At 48.0% G+C, this 15,982-nt stretch overlaps 1 protein-coding gene across 4 annotated transcripts in view; it reads right to left on the bottom strand.

The window, feature by feature from the left end:
• Window positions 1-2,619: 2,619 nt before the first annotated feature.
• Window positions 2,620-15,982, bottom strand: part of JADE3 (jade family PHD finger 3) — a 93,458-nt gene continuing 80,095 nt past the window's right edge. For all 4 annotated transcript variants that reach the window (XM_050919429.1, XM_050919420.1, XM_050919438.1 and 1 more), the window contains 3 exons: window positions 14,812-15,285; window positions 7,049-7,166; window positions 2,620-5,992 (listed from right to left, as the gene is read on the bottom strand). In XM_050919429.1, coding sequence (XP_050775386.1) covers window positions 5,094-5,992; window positions 7,049-7,166; window positions 14,812-15,285 — 1,491 coding nt within the window. In that variant the 3' untranslated portion in view covers window positions 2,620-5,093. The remainder of the gene's footprint in view (window positions 5,993-7,048; window positions 7,167-14,811; window positions 15,286-15,982) is intronic.

The following is a 15,982-nucleotide window of genomic DNA, read 5'->3' on the forward strand; positions in this document are numbered from 1 at the left end:
CTGAATTGTTCCCTCTGTAAATAGGGGGGCATAGCCAAGATACACAATGCTGTAGGGGTAGTGTACAGATTTTATTGGCACTCTTTTGGGATAATCTGGGTTAACTCATTTGTAAGCATGTGGTGAAACCAATGTACTCATCCAATATTGATAAAACCCCTATTCTTAACAGTGGTGGTGCCTAGAAGTAGTACTGGGGCTGCAGGTAGCAATCTTCAACCCTTCCCTACACTCTATCCTAGAAGTTGACTATATTTTCAAAGTGAACATGAGGACACTGATCAAAGGCATCACTGGAAGCCCTTTGCTGGGGATAAGGTGAGGAACTGGGTAGCAAAAAGGGGTGCACCTTCCAACTCAGCCCATGTCTCCTTATTTGTCCCACTAATCAACTCTTACCTCATAGCACTCAACCCATCCCCCTACCAGCTTAGAAACTTCAGGCTTCCTCAACTCAACTCCCACCTGCTCAGTAGTACTCATCCTCCAGCTTGTATACTACCTACTTCACTTCTCCACAGGTCAGAACCACCCCTCAGCTCTGAACTCCTCTAACCAAACACTCATGCTAAGAATACACTGTTCCCCCTTCCCCTCCCCACATGTCCCTAACACACTCAGAATTCTTCCCGAGTCTGGAAAAGCAGGGCACAACTAGAAGGAAGTCTGAGCAAGGACAGGGCAGTCTGGTGCTTTGTGGGGGTATGTACTTTAGGGAAAGTTTCTGTCATCAGTAAAAAAACCAAACCATATATGTGCTATGATTAAATCAGTGAATGTGATACAGATGGAGTAGGAAAGAGTATTAACTTGTTTTGGGATTTTCCCTTTCTGGCTCTCTTTTGGGAATCAAAACAAGCAGATTCCTGACATCTAGGAATCAGTTGAGTTGCCTTAACCACCATTTGTCTAGAAAAGACAGGGGCTAATTGTCCTGATTTAATCCTCAACAGATCTTGTGGCCTCTAAAGAAAGCAGCATCTGGTGCCAGTCAGGACCAGCTAAACAGTCCATGTCTTTGGGAGGGAAGCAAGTCACAGGTTGCAAGCTGCTAGCTATCCACACCTCTCCCCTGATAGAATGCGGGTTCACGTACAAAGCAGTAATGCTCTGACACGCAGCGTGTTAAGGGTGGCGGGCCAGGGCTGAGGGGTTTGATAAGGGGCAGAGGGTCTCCCTCAGGGTCTAGGGGGCAGGAGCTGTGGGAGGGCACTTTTGGGGGCCCCGCAGTCCCAGAGTGGCCTGGATTAGCGGGGGGCCGGGAGTAGCCAGCTCTGCTTCCCTCGCCCCGGCCCAGCCTTGTTGTTCAGGAGAAGGGATCCCTCCGCACTCACCAGCAGCGGCGGAAGCAGAGCAGCCCGGCCCCAGGCCGCTCCACTCCACCAGCTCGCAGCCGCAGCGCTCCGCTTCCTGCCACAGGTGAGTACGGGGGGCACCCTTTCTCCAACCTCCCTGCACTTACCGACGGCGGGAAGCGGAGTGCCCTGGCTGGGGCTGGGCTGCTCCGCTTCCTGCCGCTGGCGGTGAGTGCCTGTCAGGGGGTAGGGGGCAGTGGATAGAGGTCGGAGCAGTCAGGGAACAAGGAACGGGGAGGGGGCAAAGCAAGTTTGATATAACTCGGTCTCACCTATAACGCGGTGAGATTTTTTGTCTCCCGAAGTCTGCGTTATATCGGGGTAGAGGTGTACTTCCAAATGTGTGGACAGTGAAGCTACATATGCTGGGGTTAAGACCCTGGAGGACTGCAGTTGGAAAACCCCAGCTAGGGAATCTGAATTGTGACTGGGGAGTAAGGAGTGGAGGCGTTGGAATATTTCGGTATATTTGCTCTTCTAGTTCAGGGGAGAACAAATGGAAAATCTATTCCACTTTTGAGAGAAAGAGAAGGAATGGACCGGTGACTATTTTCAGGGCGCATCCCTTTGACAAGCAAACAGCCCATCTCTTTTCCTTTGAGAGGCTAGCCCCTTGGAAACTGCATTCCCGTTCTGTGCCTTTGCTGCATGAAATTTCCTGAAGAGCCAGAAGTGACTCAACAGTAGCCAGGTGTACTGTGGCTCCAACCAGTGGCAGCAGGTGGTACTTCAGGGTGTTGTACTTAATGAAAAAAACCCAGAGATGTGGCTTAGCTCTATTAATCCCTAACAACCATCCGCCTCATTTGTACCACAGCACCATGTCCGTGTGTGAACAAGTGTACATGGCCCATTTATATGTTTTCTCCATATTTAGTTGTACCCAGCCAGGCAAAAATACAGGTGACTTTCCACAGTGAAGGAGGAACACAAGTGTTTAAGTAAGGCTTGTGTGGTAAGTTGTCTGTATGTTTACCTTGATGGCCAGTAATAAAAAACAAAAACAAGTTAACTGTTTACCAGATAAGCCTGGATCAGGTCAGTATTCAAAGTATCCTGTCCAATCACCATCTCTGGAGTTTCTTTTTTCAGGAGGTTGTGCGGGAAACAGTTTTGCTAAAGCGCCAACTTGTTAAAATGCTTCTGAGTATGCAAAAATATTAATTTGCACGTGACAGGTGTGGAATCACTTTTGTTAAATTGATTGGTTTAGCAACCTACCACACAAAGGATAAATCCCTGAATAAATCACAACAAATGAAAATACTGTTAGCAGTTTCATAATTTAATGAAAAAGTACTTGTAAAAAGGGGACATCTGTAAAAGACTGATTCCATCTTGGAAAATTGTGTGTGTGCGCATATGTGTATATATATAAAAACAAAATGCAAAAAACAAAATTAACAAATAAGGTTAAGAGGTAATACTTCAAACAGTTAGCCACCGAACACACAATAAAAACTAACAAGTACGTTTTGGGGACTATATTTAAGAACTACATAACCAAAGGCTCCTTCATGTATCTATTAAAATCATGTAAAAATTAGCTAACCTATTGCTCACACTGGAAAGAGTTACATCCCCAATGAAGCAATAATTTGGATTTTTGCTGAAGCACCATTTCCCTCCCCTCATCTTTTTCATATGCAGCTGGGCCTGAAACATGACTGTTCTGCCAAGATAAGCTCCACATAATTTTATGGCCAGAAAAAGAATGAATAATAAATATTGAAGGAGAACTAAGAATCAGAGCTAGAATACAAATGAGTGGATATTTGTTTACTCATTCTGAATGACCCATGGCTTAGGAACAAAAAGTACTTCCTATTAAAATAAAATATATGGAAACCTAAAAATGCTACTGCATATTTACACCGAAAGAAAAATTGAAAATACATCTCTAGAAAGACAAATTACACAAATATACAGAAAATCAGGAAGTGAAAGAAAATTAAGGATTCATGAAACAAAGAGCACAGAACTGCAAGGTTTATTTTGTATTTCACCACTGAAGTGTTCTCTAGCCCCTGACCATTAACTATTGTGAGGAATATTTCAAAGTTTAATCATCTAAATTATTTTGTTGTACTTTCCCAAACTAAGAGCAATAAAATAAATTAAGGCGTTGAAGAAAATCAAGCTGTCATTTGTATTCTGCTAAACATCTTTATATTGGGAGTTTAATGTTTAACTTTTGGATGAAATTCACCACAAGCAAAGGAAACTATAAAGCAAGACCCTCTGCAATACCTATGCTCCGTTTCAGTCCTTGATGTGGGACAGTGGGCTTTGCCCATTTATGACTGAAATGTCGTTTCATCAGACACAACAGAATTACTCTTGGTTAACAGAACTTATGAAAATAAGGTTTTTTTTAATTCAAACCAAACAAACCATGTGCAGTAAAGAATAAAATAGGACTTTTTTCTGAGGTTGGGTGAAAGGTAGCATATTAGCATTTGCAACTTTTAAAACTTGTGCAAAGCACTTTTAGTTTGGGAAATAGAAACTAATTAGAGGTGGCTAAGCAGCTTAATGTAGTCATACGTCTTACATATGCTTCCAGATTTATCTAGCAATAAAAATGTGCTTCAAATAATGACTGGCTAAATTTTTTCAAACCTATGTTTCTAAAGTTAAGCTCCTAAACCCCTATTTAGTCACCTAGGCTTGGAAATTTTAGCCTATATAAAAAAGGTCAGACAAAATGATTTTCAGTTCAAGTTTTTTTTGTTTTTTTTTTGTTTTTTTAACATACCAGGTATAAATGCCTCCAGATGTGAAATCTCAAGTTTCAAGAGGAACCTAGCATCCTCGGTGATTGCCTAAAATTTAAGTGTCAAATAGCATTTTTCTTTGAAGTAGTAAATCTACTTTTGTAAACACTATCCACAAATTTAGTTATCTTTACTTGTTAGCTGGGTAAAATATTTACAAGTGCATCCCACAACAAGCAACTATGTACAACGATAAAAAAACTGAAGTACTAGAAGTTGAATATTTACAAAATAAAGTGAATTACTGTCAAGAGAAACACAACCTTTAGCCAGAGCAAAGTATGGGGGCACATCCAGAGGTCAGTGAGTTCAGCAGCATTTGTGATACTTGCTTCTACCCTGCAGAGAGAGTTTACAAGCATCACTGGAGTTCTAACCTTTCTGCAGAACAGGATCCCCATTTAGTAGTCACTTAGACCACAATCCGACAGAGAACTTAAACATGTGCTTTAAATTTAAAGTGTGTGAGCACTCCCACTGGAGTCAATGGAACTAGTCATGTGCTTAAAGTTTTAAGCACATGCTTAAGTTTTTGCTGATCAGGGTCATATTGCAGGTGCAACAGGAATGCAGTTTTAGTGTCTGCATTAATCTTTTACAGCATTTTGCAGAGCAATGCAAGGACTCCTTTAATACCTGGTCCAGCAGCACAAAATTGACATTTTTAACAATGCCTTACACAAAAGGCAGGTAAAAAGGCAGCAGCTCCTGGAGTTATGCAAAGATTAACAGCTCCATACTCTCCCAGATGTTAACCTGTAATAAATGATATTGATTTCTACACAACCTTGACTATCCCATTAAAATCGCAGGCCAATTCACTACTGAAAACTACTCTCTTTTTTCACTGTATTTCTTCCTAATGTAGGTCCTGCACTGTTTTCTGAAACCCTCTGATGCCTAGGTTTGCACCGATACACTGGATTATGTAAAGGCTGAGTTACCCCTTAGGGGTTTATAATCACCTTTGTACTGAACTGTGAGAAATAATATTTTTTTTATTTCTATTGTGACAATCTCTACCAAAGTCCTTATTTTGGCTCTCTCTCTCTGAGCTGCTTCTCCTTAATCTGACTTGTTCTTTATTCTCATCACTTTCTGCTTCAGAGTCACTTAGCTCCAAATCAGGGCAATACCCGTCATTATCCTGGTAAGGAGCGCCTCCTGTCTGGAATTCAGGAGTCTGTTTACTCCACAAACGTTCTTTTGTAGAAAGCCGCCTTGTTGGCTTTTCACAGCACCTCAGATCATCTGTGGTCCTTACCAAACTGTTGGTAGCCTCTTTAAAGGACCTGCTAAAATGTTCTACTGTAGATTTTCTAAAATTGCTTTGACTAGCCAAATGAGCAGTGAGCACAGATTCTTGTTCATATGGTGTCTGGCTGGATCTGTCTCTCTGAGTTACATCTCCAGCCCTGCCCATTAAACCATTGGATTTTGTAAGTCTTGAGTTCTCTTGCTGCATTTTTCCATTTCCAATGGAAGACTGCCCATGCAATGCAGCTTGAAGTGCTAATGGTTTACCAGATGACTGCCCACGATGAAACTCTGGTGACTGTGCAGGTCCAGAAACTTTTGTTTCATTCCTAGTCTTGCCAATCCCTACCAATAACCCATTACTTCGGTTGTCATGCTGATACCTAGAGTATGATTTTGCTTTAATTTCAAATGACTCCTTTGACATGTGCACATTCCTTTTGTTGTAAACTGTGGTGTTGTCTGGAGACAGGGGTCTGTTGCCAGTTTTCAGCAAGTTATTTTTGCAGTCACCCAGCGCTGACTTGGGCATTTTTAATTTCAAGGTGATTCTGGGAGGTGGGTAGAACAGTGTGTTCTCTAGTGCACTTGTCAGAGAATGGCCTGAGAGAGAAAACAGAAAAGATGTATTTAAAAGGTGGTAAGACTTTAATTAAACTTCATTAAATAGTTTTCCTATCTATAAAAAGCATGCACACGTTAAGGGGCATTTTCAATTAGTCTAACAATTACTATTGAGATGCATTTAGGATGTTAAGGAGAAGCCAATAACTAAAAATTAAATTGTTCCAAAGCACCAAACAGAATTTATATAAGCATTTTAATATTTCTATTCTGTAAGGACAATTTTTTCTTCAAATTTATAGTTTGAAGCTATGTATTCTTTAAAACGTTTTTCACCCAATATATTACAGACTGTATTATATAAATACACAGCCCCTGTATTCAGTTTAAAATAATCATACAGAGTACATAGTCTTCCTCATTCTGGAAGCTTCAATCATTGTTTCATGACATTCACTAGAAAAATAAGGCACAAAGTTGTTTTTGGAACATTAGCATTCCAAGGCAGCTACTATCCATTTTTAACTTAATAAAACATTAGGTGGGGTTGACAAAAATGACAAATCTCAAACTGAGAAACTTGTTTGAACCTTTCATGACATATGAAAGGAGAAATGAGAATAGTGTGAATTTGTCAATCATTCTCCCCATCTCTGTCTGAAGGAAATTAACAAGTTAGCAATTCTCCTTCAACTGAGGACAGACCAATAAAAGTGTGCAATATATAGCCACTGTGGGGAAAATGGGAGTATAGAACAGTAACCCAAAGAGAGAATCCCACAACCTACCTGATGCAGATACCAGTAATACAGCTGTGGTGCCTAGATGCTACAGTGATTAGTATCTCATCTGTATATGGCACCCCATAAATATCTAGGATAGGATGGAATACCAAAGTATGACTCTGGAGAAGATGAAAATGCTGTGCATGTGCTGCTGAATAAGAAAGCTGGCAAGGAGAGTGCATACTTAGAAAAACTCATTAAAAACACAGATTTACAGTGTTTAAAATACCAACAGTGACATGGGCCAGACATACCCAGAGTCAGAATCTTTAGCCGATACAATTACTGTTATTTTGTATGTATAGATTACCTGCAGCAATTTCCTGATTAATGAGCTGGACTTGCAAATTGAAGACTTGTTCGTGTACTTTACTGTGGGACAATTTCAGTTTCTCTCTTCTGCTCACCATGTAGCAAAGATTCCTTACCTACAGTAAAAAAACCCAGAGATTTTAGAATTTTCTCTTTTTTAAAAAAGTGGTCAAGAATATTACATTAACATTTCAATTCTTGAACAAAGCATCTTCACACACGTAAAGCCCTATAATAGAAAAGCTCCATGGTGAATTTTATAGAATCATATGCAACTATAAGCCAAGTATTTTTAATTACAAGGATTTAAAAAAAATAATTAAAGAAGATGCTAAAAGCGATCTGTAAATCAGTTGGTCAAATTCCCATCTATATTAGCAACAAGTCAACAAATAAGCAAGTTCTTCTTCGAGTGATTGCTCACATCCATTCCAGTTAGGTGTGCGCGCCGCGCGTGCACGTTCGTCGGAAACTTTTTACCCTAGCAACTCCAGTGGGCCGGCAGGTCGCCCCCTGGAGTGGCGCCGCCATGGCGCCCAATATATATCCCTGCCGGCCCACCCGCTCCTCAGTTCCTTCTTACCGCCGTGTCGGTCGTTGGAACTGTGGAGCGCGGCATAGCTGTCCTCCACGTCCCTAGCTCTCCTTGTTCTCTATCGTTATCTCTATTGTAGTTGTTAGTTAGATTGTTAAGTAGATAGTAGTAGTTAACTGATAAGTAGTTGTAAATAGTTTTTCGCCGGGGGCTTAGCCCTTCCCGGCACCCGGCACCGGGCTCATGCCTGGTTCGCCGGGCTTCAAGCAGTGTGCGGCCTGCAAGAAGCCGATGCCTACCAGCGATCCCCACGACGCGTGCCTGAAGTGTCTGGGGGAATCGCACAGATCCGACAAGTGCCGCATCTGCAAGGCTTTTAAGCCAAGGACTAAGAAGGAGAGGGATCAAAGGCTCCGGACTCTCCTTATGGAGGCGGCACTTGACCCGGCGGCTTCGCAGGCCGTGATGTCGGCGCCGGCACCGGATCGCACCGGCACCGAGAAGACTCCCCGGCACCGACCTTCTCCGGCACCGGGGGCAGAGCCTAGGCCGTTGAAGTCCATTACTCCGGCCAGGCAGACCCGAGTGGAGCGCCCGGCCTCAACATCGGCCGCGGCGCCGCCGGCACCGTCAACTCCGGGCCCGGCGGGTCTGTCGAGTCCGGTGCCGCCAAGCTCCCCCATGACATCTGGGGTCGAGATAGTGGTGCCATCCACACCAGAGACCTTCGCCTCGGCACGGGACCTTATAGCCATGACCGAGCCCACTCAGCTACCACCCCCGGTACCTCCGGTGCGGGTCGTGTCCAGAGGCAAGCCTATGATGTCGGCACCGTCTCGGGACTCACGGTCTCGATCCAGGTCCCGACGGCACGGTCGCTCCAGATCCCGCCGCCGCTCGCAGTCCCGGCACCGCTCCCCTCAGCGGTACCGGTCGCACTCGCGGCACCGGTCGAAATCACGACGATCGCGGTCGGACTCCAGCCGCCGTTACCGGCACCGCGACTCCAGGAGCCGATCCAGACATTCGCCGCACCGGTCGACCTCCCGGCGCCGAACCGGTGGCAGGTCCCGGTCCCGGTCGACCTCCCGGCACCGAACCGGTGGCAGGTCCCGGTCCCGGTCGACCTCCCGGCACCGAACCGGTGGCAGGTCCCGGTCCCGGTCGACCTCCCGGCACCGAACCGGTGGCAGGTCCAGATCCCGGCACCGAAGCGGCGCTCGGTACCGGTCCAGATCCCAGCACCGTGACAGAACCCGGTCCCGATCCCGGCACCGATACGACTCCCGGCACCGGTCCCCGGCACCGAGACGATCGCCCGTGCCGGCCCGCGCGGACCCTTACCATCCAGGGTCCGCCCCGCCATGGCCCTCTAGACAGCCGTCCGTGTCTTCATTAACGGACAGTGGCTACGCGCTCGGCACCGACCGGCAGGCGGCGCTCTTCAGTGAGCCTCCACAGCAGGACCAAGGCCCGCAGCAATGGGGTTTCTGGACACCCTGGGCATACCATCAGGCCCAGGGCCCCCAACAGCTCCCTGCTAGGCCGGTAACTGCGGAGCGCAGGGCACCTGAAGCCTCCTTGTCTCGCCCCCCTCCCTCCCCGGATGGGGAGGAAGGGTCCAAGCATCAGGACTCCGCTTTGGCTCCTGAGGCAGAGGCGAGGGCCGAGGGAGACCCCCCATTAGACACTCTCTTGCCGGGGGTCTCCTCATCCTCCTCCCCTGACGAAGCGGTGGCTGGGACCTCCTCCAACAGCCCCCCCCCCCGCTAGACCTCAGGGCGCACCAGGACCTCCTCAGGCGAGTAGCCCAAAATCTGAGTCTGCAAGCCGAGGAGGTCTCGGAGGTAGAGGACCCTATTGTGACCATCCTCTCGGCAGACGCTCCCACCAGGGTCGCCCTGCCGTTCATACGGACCATTCAGGCCAACGCCAACACCATCTGGCAGTCTCCGGCCTCCATTCCTCCCACTGCGAAGGGCGTCGAGAGGAAGTACATGGCTCCTTCTAAGGGCTACGAGTACCTCCATGTACACCCGACTCCGTGTTCCCTGGTGGTCCAGTCCGTCAATGATAAAGAGCGTCACGGCCAGGAGGCTCCGGCCCCCAAATCCAGGGAGGCCAGGCGGATGGATCTCCTCGGCCGTAAGGTGTACTCGGCTGGGGCGCTGCAGCTCAGGGTCTCCAACCAGCAGGCCCTGTTAAGCAGATACGCATTCAACTCCTGGGTGGCAGCAGATAAATTCAAGGAGCTGCTGCCACAAGATGCTCGTCAGGAGTTTACGGCCATCTTAGAGGAAGGCAAGAAGGTCGCACGCACGTCCTTGCAAGCCTCTTTGGACGCTGCGGATTCGGCTGCCCGTACCCTCGCGTCGGGTGTAACTATGCGTCGCCTCTCCTGGCTGCAGGTTTCCGGCCTTCCGCCGGAGCTCCAGCATACTATTCAGGACCTTCCTTTCGAAGGCCAAGGATTATTCTCAGACAAGACAGATCCCAGACTCAAGAGTCTGAAAGATAACCGAGTTATCATGCGGTCTCTAGGCATGCACACACCAGTGACGCAACGTAGACCCTTCCGGCCGCAGCAACAACAACAACAGCGCAGGCCGTATTCCCAGTTCCGCCAGCGGCAGGACCTTAACAGGCGCCGCGGCAGGAACGGAAGGCGCAGGCACTCGGGGAACCAAGGGGGGCAAAACCAAGGCTCCTCTAAGCCCCCGCCTGGACCCAAGCCTTCATTTTGAAGGTGCGCCCGAGGGCGCAGTAACAGTTTCCCCAATGGATCCTTTCCCCCCGTTTTCCAACCGCCTTTCGTTTTTCCTCCCGGCGTGGTCCCTAATAACATCAGACCGCTGGGTCTTACGCACGGTGCAGTCGGGATACCGCCTGCAGTTTGTTTCATTTCCTCCTCCCCGCCCCCCTTCCTCGTCCCTCTTCAGGGACCCCTCTCACGAGCAATTCCTTCGGCAGGAGGTGCAGACGCTCCTCGACAAAGGAGCTATAGAGGCGGTGCCGGAGAACGAGAAAGGCAAGGGGTTTTATTCCCGCTACTTTCTGATCCCCAAGGCCAAGGGAGGCCTCAGGCCTATCCTCGACCTGCGAGAGCTCAACAAGTACCTGGTGAAGTTGAAGTTCCGCATGGTTTCCTTGGGGACCATTATCCCATCCCTGGATCCGGGAGACTGGTACGCCGCCCTCGACATGCAGGACGCGTATTTTCACATTGCTATCTGGCCACCCCACAGGCGTTTCCTTCGCTTCCTTGTGGGGTCTCTGCACTACCAATTTGCAGTCCTCCCATTTGGCTTGTCCACGGCCCCGAGAGTGTTTACGAAATGCATGGCAGTTGTTGTGGCGCAGCTTCGGCGCAGTCGTATCCACGTGTTCCCGTATCTGGACGATTGGTTGATTCGAGGCACGTCGCACCAACAAGTCTGCAGCCATGTCCGTGTGATCACCGACATGTTCGCCGCTCTGGGCCTCTTGGTGAACACAGACAAGTCCACCCTGGCCCCCACACAAAGGGTGGAATTCATCGGGGCCATCCTGGACGCCACTGTGGGCAGGGCCTTGCTGCCATTGCAGCGGTTCCAGGCCTTGTCGGCCATCGTGCAACGGCTACAGACAGCCCCCTTGACGTCAGTGAGGACGTGTCTAACCCTGCTAGGCCACATGGCGGCCTGTACTTTCGTGACCAATTACGCTCGGCTCCGCATGAGGCCACTCCAGCTGTGGCTCATCGGTCATTACAGGCCGACAAGACAGCCACTAGATATGTTAATCACGATCCCCCAGGGGGTCTTACATTCTCTCGGCTGGTGGCTGGACCAGTCAGTGTTGTGTGCGGGTCTCCCCTTCCACCCATCTCAGCCCTCAGTGTCCCTAACAACGGATGCCTCAGATCTCGGCTGGGGGGCCCACGCAGGGACCCTGAGGACGCAGGGCCTGTGGTCCCAGGAGGAGGTGGGGCTACACATCAACATGCGGGAGTTGAGAGCGGTCCGTCTTGCTTGTCAAACGTTCTGTCATCAGCTCCAGGGTCGTTGTGTCGCGGTGTTCACCGACAACACGACGACCATGTATTATATCAACAAGCAGGGCGGCACCAGATCCTCCTCCCTGTGCCACGAGGCGATACGACTCTGGGACTTTTGTGTAGCCCACTCCATTCACCTCATGGCTTCCTTCCTCCCCGGAGTACGGAACACGCTGGCGGATCGATTGAGCAGATCCTTCCTGTCACACGAGTGGTCCCTCCGCCCAGACGTCGCCCTCTCCATCTTCCGGAGGTGGGGTTATCCCCGGGTGGACCTCTTCGCGTCCAAGGGGAACAGGAAGTGCCAAGCGTTCTGCTCCTTTCAGGGCAGGGAGCCCGGGTCGATAGCGGATGCCTTCCTCATCCAGTGGTCGACCCACCTGTACTATGCGTTTCCCCCATTCCCGTTGGTCCACAGGGTCCTTCTGAAGGTGCGCAGGGACAGGGCTCACGTGATCATGGTAGCCCCGGCATGGCCCAGACAGCACTGGTACCCCATGCTGCTGGACCTGACCATAGCCGACCCAGTTCCCCTGCCCCTTCATCCGGACCTGATTACCCAGGAGCACGGGACCCTCTGTCACCCGGACCTGCAGTCGCTGCACCTAGCGGCGTGGCTCCTGCGTGGCTGACTGGCTCTGAGCTGCGCTGTTCCACGCCGGTGAGGGAGGTGCTCTTGGGCAGCAGGAAGCCGTCCACAAGAGCGACATATTTGGCCAAATGGAAGCGCTTCTCCTATTGGTGCGTGGAGAGAAATCTCCGCCCTATGGAAGTTTCAGTAGCCGACATCTTAGACTACATTTGGTCCCTCAAAGGGCAAGGTCTGGCCATATCGTCGTTACGAGTCCACCTAGCAGCTATCTCCACCTTTCACCCGGGTGCGGATGGTCGCTCTGTTTTTTCCCACCCGACGGTGTCTAGATTCCTTAAGGGGCTGGAACGTTTATACCCTAACGTCCGTCCCCCTGCTCCAACCTGGGATCTTAACCTGGTGTTGTCCCGGCTCATGGGGCCCCCCTTTGAGCCGTTAGCTACTTGCTCCCTGCTTTACCTCTCTTGGAAGACGGCCTTTCTAGTAGCTATCACCTCAGCTAGACGGGTGTCGGAACTCCGGGCTCTTGTGGTAGACCCCCCATATACGGTCTTCCACAAGGACAAGGTGCAGCTGAGACCACACCCTGCTTTTCTCCCCAAGGTGGTCTCAGCCTTCCACGTCAACCAAGAGATATTCCTCCCGGTTTTTTTCCCGAAACCTCACTCCTCAGGCAGGGAGCAGCAGCTCCACTCGCTTGATGTCCGTAGGGCTCTCGCGTTTTACGTGGAGAGGACTAAGCCCTTCCGCAAATCCCCCCAGCTTTTCGTGGCAGTAGCGGACCGCATGAAAGGGCTTCCTATCTCCTCCCAGAGGTTATCCTCTTGGGTAACGTCCTGCATCAGGACCTGCTATGACTTGGCCCACGTCCCTACGGGCCGTGTGACTGCGCATTCTACCAGGGCGCAGGCGTCGTCGCTGGCTTTCCTTGCCCGTGTGCCCATCCAGGAAATCTGTCGGGCAGCGACCTGGTCATCGGTCCACACCTTTGCTTCCCACTACGCCCTGGTCCAGCAGTCTAGAGAGGATGCGGCCTTCGGATCTGCTGTGCTCCATGCCGCGACTTCTCGCTCCGACCCCACCGCCTAGGTATGGCTTGGGATTCACCTAACTGGAATGGATGTGAGCAATCACTCGAAGAAGAAAAGACGGTTACTCACCTTTGTAACTGTTGTTCTTCGAGATGTGTTGCTCACATCCATTCCACACCCGCCCTCCTTCCCCACTGTCGGAGTCGCCGGCAAGAAGGAACTGAGGAGCGGGTGGGCCGGCAGGGATATATATTGGGCGCCATGGCGGCGCCACTCCAGGGGGCGACCTGCCGGCCCACTGGAGTTGCTAGGGTAAAAAGTTTCCGACGAACGTGCACGCACGGCGCGCACACCTAACTGGAATGGATGTGAGCAACACATCTCGAAGAACAACAGTTACAAAGGTGAGTAACCGTCTTTTATATGAAGAGCCATCAAGCAGATTTTAGAACTCACATTTTTCTCTCTTAAATCCCACACCACATAGTCCATTCGGATCACCAGCTGCTACTCTGGTATATTACTCCAGCTGGTACAGCACTTGTGTGGGATCAGCCTGCAGGAAGGCTGATCAGTACTCTTTTTTTCTTTTTTAAATACAGCCATATATTTTTTTGAAGCTACTGTAATTTTATAAAGTAATACACTGTACAAAAACATACAATAGTTTGTTTTTCTTAACAGCACACTTACCATGCTAGGAAACCATACTGACATGGGGATTCCATGAATATTACTTAAGATTCAAGTTAAGGATGACCCCCGAGTCAGTCAGGCTATTAGGCCACTTAGCTCTCATATTGCTGAAATTTGACACAGTGACTTACAGGTCACCTTTAAAATGATGCTCTCAGTTCCCACATAATTTTGCCAATTTTGAAAGGCTTTTCAGAATCAGTCCTTTTGTATAATCACTTTAATAGGTTTTTTTTGGGGAGGGGGGAGGGGTTAAATTTATTTCAGGGGTTAGAGCCCGCTGCTTTCACTCACTCATTTACGTTAATAGCAATATTTCCACCCGGTATAATGGTAGCAGAACCAGGTGCTAAATTGCTTGATAAAATTTAAAAAATTTTGTGGAACACAGACAGCCTATTTGCTGAGTGTTCCCCATGGCACACAATTAGACCTGTTCCAAAAAAAAAATAAATCAGAATTTGTCCTATAAGAAATTCCAACATTTGCCTTAATCCCAAAATGAGACAAAAAGTTGAAATATTCCACAAAAACTGTCAATAAGTTCAGAAAATTTTGTTCTCATTCCAGACATTTCAAAATGTCACCATATTCAAAAAATTCATTGTGAAGAGTTTTCCTGTAAAAATAAAATAAAATTGTAAACTTGTGCTGAAATCAACCTCACAGTTGTTTCTGATTGAAGTTTACACATTAGTTCTCAGACTGACATCAAGGGACTTTTCAGACAGAGCTGGACGTAATATACTTCTGATTTTATCAGAATAAAGTTGAAAAAAGCGTTACAGGAAATTTTAAGCATAGCATTTAAGGGAAGAACCTCGCTCACCTATAGGTATGTAGTCAAAAAATCTTTACCACCCACTCTTACCCTTTCTAGATCCTGCCTCAAGTGCATGAACATCCTCATGCGGGTATGGATGCTGTCTTCTTTTGGCTGCACCAAGGCGTTTTCTTCATCCTCCTTGGGAGGAAACAATGGTTTGTTAAGGTTACTTTTCCGCTTTAATTTCCAGTAATTATAAATGAAGTCCACAGCAATTTTAGGAAGGCCAAGTTCTGCTGCAACATCTTCCACTTTAACTAATGAGTAGAACTCCTCCTCCAGCTCTCTCAGTTTCTGAGCACGCAGACTAGTTTTCTCACTCTCTGTTTGCTTCTGGTCTGCCATGCTCTTGGGGTTCTCATCAACGTCAGGCACCGAACTCTGCTTATTTTTGCTATGCTTTAGGCAGTACGACTTGAACTTGACTTCATCCCCATCGTCCAAAATGGCCTTCATCTCTAGGCTGTGCTCAAAGGCACAGGTGACATGAAAGGCAGTGATGCAGCTTTTCACAGAGCACTATGAGTGAAACACTAGAGTCAGTCAATAGTAGCAATGAAAAGAGAAAAAGGACCAAGGGATATTTTAATTACATAAAACCCACCCCTTTAAATACACTTTTCCATGTTATACTTAAAAAATTAGTGAGTCTTAGGTACTCCTCAGCTGAGAAACTGAATGTTAAGTTTCATCCCAAAGCAAGTCAATTCTTCCACATTAAAATCCCATAAATAATAAGTGTGTTACAATAGAAACTGCAATTTAATCTTAAGTAGGGAAATTCAAACTTATAAATATTTAGTACATCTTAGATCTGAGTAGATGACAAAACCAAATCTGAGTGGAACTAGCTTATCTGGCTAACAGTTCCAGTATTTTCTGCCTCTGATTTCACAGAACCTATAATTACATCCTCTTTCAAAAGGAAGGTAAGTTTAGAACTTTTCTTCTTCTGTCAGTAAGATGTTAAATTGAAGACACTTCTGTCCATCTCTGGCAAATTGTCCACTTGGTAGTTAAATATCCCATAGTTTTATTCAAAGGCAGTTCTTTGTCTTGACCAGGACACTAGCTCTGGAGTTCCCCTTTTTTTTTTTTCTGAGCCCACTTCGGAGATTCAGGTCCATGCACACCCCCCTTTCTAAGAGATAGGGCAGGAGGGTGTACCTGGTACCCAGGAGACCAAAGGCAGGAGGTGCCTTTCTTGCTCCTCCCC

The sequence above is a fragment of the Gopherus flavomarginatus genome, chromosome 1, assembly GCF_025201925.1.
Source record: "Gopherus flavomarginatus isolate rGopFla2 chromosome 1, rGopFla2.mat.asm, whole genome shotgun sequence".
Classification (NCBI taxonomy): domain Eukaryota; kingdom Metazoa; phylum Chordata; order Testudines; family Testudinidae; genus Gopherus; species Gopherus flavomarginatus.